Here is a 6,000-nt window from a genome sequence, read left to right on the forward strand (position 1 = left end):
CCCTCCTCATAGAAGTCCAGTTTTCATATGCTCTGCCTCAGGACGACTTAACTGTTGGAGAGAGAGAGAGAAGTGCAAACCCGGCCCTGCATTGATTGCTTAAACTACTTACAATGACCTCATTCCTTTAAGCCGGAGTTTGTCTTAGGCAGGCTCTGGTAAATGATACCATTTTGAAGAATGAGATATGAAGGAACTGGTTTGAGAAAGACACATACTGGACTGGAATTCATTTTCCTTGTAATTTGCCACATTGAGTTATGAACATGGGAATAGTGTTGCCTCCTCTCTGGTCCCTGTTGAAGTCATACTGTTGTCGTGTATATTTATCCATCCTAAAATTATTCTTTAAATTGTGAATGGCTAAAAAAATTATAGACAAAGGTCGCTGTCCCCCCCTTCCACATTGTCAACTGAGTTTTTCCTGTCCTTCCAGAATCCCCTATTTTGAAACTAGTGCTGCCAATGGGACGAACATAAACCAAGCAATTGAGATGCTCCTGGACCTGATAATGAAAAGGATGGAACGGTGTGTCGACAAGTCCTGGATTCCAGAAGGCGTGGTGCGATCCAACGGCCACACTTCTGCAGATCAGCTAAGTGCAGAGAAGGAGAAGGGCCTGTGTGGCTGTTGAGACAAGACTCCAGGTGTGCACAGCAGCGGCCCAGAGCTCCTGCCTGTGAGCTGTGCCGCAGAGATCCAGCCCGCACCATGAACAACGGTGAATAACACTGTATCGAATGCCAATTGCTTCTCCTTGTCTCCAGTAGACATTAACTCAGCATCCGTTTATAACTTGTTGCAGCTTTAACATATCCAAGAATTGGGAGAACTATTTCACAGAGCCAAAAGTGCCTTGTAAAGCCTAGGCCCATGGTGGCAGGTCATTCAGGGATTCAGGAGTTTGCAGCCATGAAAGGTTGCATCTGCTGTGTAGAATGCTGATGGCACCGCCACCTGCCATAGCACAGATTGACCTGGAGTCTCATTAGAGTCTCCTTAGAAGCATTAGGATCTCTGGGCAATGAAAGACTAATCCAGATTTAAAAATCCACACCATAGTTGACCTTCTAGAACTTGAATGCTAATATTATGTACACGTTGGACCAATGTCTTTCAGCACACTGTCTTTGACACAATTTGTCAAAGGGAAGGCTTAAGTTAAAATTACAGCCATATCTGTAGACTGGGTTGCCTATAGGTGTGGTGGTGGTGGGAAGGGTTTGTAGGACAGGGGTGGGCAATGGAAGCCAGTGAAGTCAGATTTCCTGGCTCTTGGCTTCAGGGTCATGGAGACTCAGGTGTTTATTTGTGGTCTGTTGGTTCAGTCCACGGCTGAGCATAGCTGGTGCTTCTGCTGTATGCATGCTAAGAAACGATTTCTTGCTTTTCTCTTCATATTTATATTTTTGTCTGGCATCTTCAGGCTGTAGTTTCATTTGTCGACGCCTATTCAGACTTTACTTTCAGGCTGGGTGTCATTGCTACTTCCCAGTTTGTTTTCTCTCCCATTAGTGTAATCGAAGGTATTTCTTTTTAATTAAAACACATGCTTATTTGCTATCTAGAGGGAGAGCAGCGTCTGTATTTAAAAAGTCGTGTTTGTATGCTAGTTTAGGAAAAGTGTTTCGTCGCCTGTACTTTCACTGGGAATGTGGGCATTTGTGTACTTGTGTATCTTGCCAAGACCTTGTGTTGTGCTCTATTGCCTCAGTATCTTCTTGCCCAAAAAGGGTGGTTTAAAATGTTCTACATAGCCAGGCGGTGGTGGCGCATGCCTTTAATCCCAACACTCTGGAGGCAGAGGCGGCCACAGAGAAACTCTGTCTTGAAACAAAACAAAACAAAACAAAACAAAAAATATGTTCTTCATAGAATCTACTTCTTCAGGCCTAAGGTATTTCATTCAGAGCAAAATTCTTTTAAAGAGGCTTAAAAAAAAAGTAAACCAAAATTCCCAAAGAACTTCAAGGGGAAAAGAAAATCACCAATTATAATTTTAAAAAGTAAAAACTGTGGGGTTTTTTTTGACACTAATTGTTTGGCAGAACTTGTAATAGTTGTAATTAGTAAAACAAAGATAAAGGAAAATGTTCGTGTGGTAGTTTTCAAGTAACAAAGTCTCACTATATAGCCCTGGCTGTCCTGGAACTCCTTTGTAGCTCAGGCTGGCCTCAGACTCACAGAGATTCGCGCCCCCCTCTGCCTCCCAAGTGCTGGGATTAAAGGTGGAGCCATCACCCAGTTAGTAGCAGCCCAAGCCTTTAATCCCAGCGCTCTAGGGGCAGAGGCAGGCGGATCTCTCTGAGTTTGAGGGCAGCCTGGTCTAGAGCTAGTTCCAGGACAGCCAGGGTTACACTGAGAAACCCTGTTTTGAGGGAAAAAAAAAGACCCCACCCACCCAAAAAAAGGTGGAGCCCTCGTACCCACCAACCCTTAAAAGGCTTTTTTAAAATTCAACATCCATCATTTATTGTCATTGTCCTTGATCCCCTCTCCAGCAAAATCAGCTGCAGCTACTAAGCTTTTTCTGTCACTGAAATGAAGGATTCTTTGAAACAGCAAAGTTGTCACTAAGGCCTTTGCTTCTGCCTATGTCTGAACTGTGTCCTGTGTTTCAAGGGGCAGGCCATACATAGCAGTGCCTTCCAAAGTTACCCTGAGACTTGAGTGGAGTTTATCACCTTCTAAATGTTCTGTTGTAAATAAAATTAGTGCTTGCATAATGCTGCTTTCAAGAAGTAGATCCACAGTGAGATGCGAGTCTTGTTGGCTCCAAACCTGGCACAGGGTTAATTGTGTGTGATAGACACCCACACAAGAACTGCCTTTGTCTGTTGGAAACAAACAAACAAACAACCCAAAAAACCTGTATTCTCTTTGAAAATGGTTTAAATTTGATATAAAATAGCCATATTTTTTGTGTTAATGTATTTTTCTATTTGGAAATCTGTATAAAAAGCAAATGCTCTTCAGTGAACTTTGTGCCAATTAAACAATAATAAAAAAATAAACAAGGTACAGTCTCTTTTTGTGTGAACATTTCAGACTATGAATTGTAATGCCAAAAGGAATCCAAATTCAGGAATATAGAGTTCATGAGATGCCCATTGAGGTGCCTGGTCAAAACAACATCCTGGTAACATAGTTGAAAATGTTTTCTGGGACAATTTTATTCATTTATTTCGTGTGTGTGAATGTTTGCCTGAATGTATGTCTGTGTACTAGGTGTGTCCAGTGTCCTTGGAGGCCGAAAAAGGGCATCAGATCCTTTGGGACTAGAGCCACACCAGCCCCTGGCATCCATAGAGCCAAAGACTCTGGAATGTTCTGGTGGAGTTTCCACTCCAAGTCCCCTCCCCCATCTCTCTTCAAACCCTACTGCATCTCAGAAAGTCTGCCAAATGATGACCCCCTCCCCCAGAGATGCTCAAGACCATGCCCACAGTGGTATTGGAACTGTTCCCCAGAAAACAGACACGTGTTTTTTTCAGTCTCTCTTTCCTGTCTCCTCTCTGGAGGGCTGGAAAATCATCTGGGAGCATTTTACCCATTAAACTTGGGCTTTGTTTGTTTGTTTGTTTTTCGAGACAGGCTTTCTCTGTAGCTTTGGAGGCTCTCCTGGAACTAGCTCTCTTAGACCAAGTTGGCCTCGAACTCACAGAGATCCACCTGCCTAAGCCTCCCGAGTGCCGGATTAAAGGTGTGTGCCACCACTGCCCAGCTGTTTGTTTTTTTGAGGCAGGGTTTCTCTGCAGCTTTGGGGCCTGTCCTGGGTCCTGGAACTCACAGAGATCTGCCTGCCTCTGCCTCCTGAGTGCTGGGATTAAAGGCGTGAGCCACTACTTCCTGCCAAACCTAGCCTTTTTCTAATGGATTGGTCTGGTCTGATTTGGTTTGCTGCGTAGGCAGAGAGGCTTATTGGGGCACAGAAACTTTTCATCTGGAGGTCATACCAGCCTGGGCCACATGGTGGAAAAACACCCTTCTCCCCCACACTTGCCCTCTGTCAGGCTAAAATCGGCTTTCAACTGTGTAAATTGTCCCTTCCAACTCACTGCCTTAGAAGCCCTGGGCCTCTTCCGATTTTCAGGATGTCTTGCCAAAGATGTGGGCGTGCCAGGCCCATGACCTGGACAAACACCTGCCTTTGCCCCTTGGGAGTCCCTTCTTCAGATATTCTGTTCAAGGGACTATCCCACAAACGCTCTTTTTGCCCTAAAGCCTACCACAGTGGATGCACGGCATTGGGCCCCGGCATAGACTTGTGAGATGAGTACCTGCCATTGGAAGCCAGATCCCCAAACATTCTTTTATAAAATCTTTTTAAATTGGGGCTGATTTCTCTGTGCACTAAGGTTGGGCTTCAGTTATGTCAATTCGAGTCAATGGGACTCGAATGTTCCATCCTCCGTGACCTTGAAAGTTTTGGGGACAAGCGGGGTCAGAACTCCCGTATGCCCACAGTTTCTGGTACTGCGCTCCTGTCTTTTCCTCAGTAGCCAGTGCCTCACAGCACTGGGCTTGTTGCCTAGGGTCACAGTGCCTCTAGATTTCTGCCTATCTGGGAATTGGGACCCTGAAAATTCAGCCCTGACCACACTGCTTGAGACACTGGCCCATCCCCCGCTCCCCTGAATTCTGCCTACCCACCCACCTCCTATGGGGCCACAGGCTCCATTCTCTGGCCAACCTCCCTCACATTCCTCTCATTCCTCCCCCATCCACCCCTCCCTGCTTCACCCACCTGGGACAAAGGTCCAGGGCCAACTTCCTCCTTCTTACCCCCCTTCCTCTTCTCCCCTTCCTCCCGACCCTTCCCTGCTTCAATACACGTTGGCCTAATCCCCCTGAACCCTCCCTGGTCTCTTCTCAAACTCCTGCCCTACTCTGCCTCTCTGAGAGGTAGCTGGAGCCAATGGAATTGTTCCAGTCCACACTCCCCTCTCTCTTCAGGACCACTCACAGATAGAAAAAGTGGCTGGGCTCCTTCTCTGCTAATCCTTCTGTTTATAACCAGGAGTTTCTTCTTCTGTCCTAGGCCTACAATTTGACCTGGCATGACCTCTGTGGAATCCAGGCCTCCACACTCACTCCCGAGGAGTTCCAGTAGCAGCTAGACAGTATGCAGACCAGATCCACGTGGTGGACAGTATGGTCCCTGTGGGGGATGTGGCAGTTCCCCAAACTCTCATATAGCAGTTGGTAAAAATGGCTTTTAAAGTTTTCAATGCCCAAAAAGAGGCAGCTGAGTCCTCCTGACAGACAAGTCTGCAACAGAAGGCTATTCTCCCAAGCCTTAACAGCTGCCCTGAGGCCACTGGGATCCCCACAAAGGGGACAAGGGAAGTCAACCATGAAGCACTATCCCTTCAGAGCTCAGCCCAAGTCAGCTCTGCCAAGAGCCTGCATAAATGCCACCAGGAGAGTCACTGATCACCATACCACCCTTATCCTCAGCTGCCACGGAGGCCATGCCCAGTCTGCTATCACTGGCCAATGGGAATCAGAATGCCCCTGTGCGGGTTTGTCCTTTATACCACACCACAGAAGTCCAGTCTTACCATTAGCATCTGAGATCCTTCCAGCCTTTGAACTTCTCAGCCCTGACACGGTCCAGACTTGGTGACTACTGGTGCCCTCACCTAGATTAGGGGAATGCTGCAGGCAGGGGTAAAATATATATATGTGTTGTGAGCCACCATGTGGTTGCTGGGAATTGAACTCAGGACCTTTGGTAGAGGAGGTGAAGCTCTTAACCTCTGAGCCATCTCTCCAGCCCCCCAGGGGTAAGTTTTTTACTGGAACTACTTACTCTGTTTTAACATCACCCCTTGCCAGTTTCTGTCGTGGGGGTGGATGGGACCCTTTCCTTCCCACTTAAGGCTATCTTTTCCCTGCATTCTTGCAGGGCGGTTCTTCTCACGCTCAGTCTACCTTCCCAAGGGACAGAGTGCTCCTTAAACAGCTAGTTCTGCTGGGCGGTGGTGACACACACC

General features: G+C 46.8%; 1 protein-coding gene across 2 annotated transcripts in view; it reads left to right on the forward strand.

Annotated features, from left to right (window-relative positions):
• The window catches only part of Rab27a (RAB27A, member RAS oncogene family), a 56,325-nt gene extending 53,305 nt beyond the window's left edge, over nt 1-3,020 (forward strand). For both annotated transcript variants that reach the window (XM_050126001.1, XM_050126010.1), the window contains exon 6: nt 437-3,020. In XM_050126001.1, coding sequence (XP_049981958.1) covers nt 437-635 — 199 coding nt within the window. In that variant the 3' untranslated portion in view covers nt 636-3,020. The remainder of the gene's footprint in view (nt 1-436) is intronic.
• The last annotated feature ends 2,980 nt before the right edge of the window (nt 3,021-6,000 follow it).

This window comes from Alexandromys fortis, unplaced genomic scaffold, assembly GCF_014885135.2.
Source record: "Alexandromys fortis isolate MF-2015 unplaced genomic scaffold, M_Fortis_MF-2015_v1.1 scaffold_22, whole genome shotgun sequence".
Taxonomy (NCBI): Eukaryota; Metazoa; Chordata; class Mammalia; order Rodentia; family Cricetidae; genus Alexandromys; species Alexandromys fortis.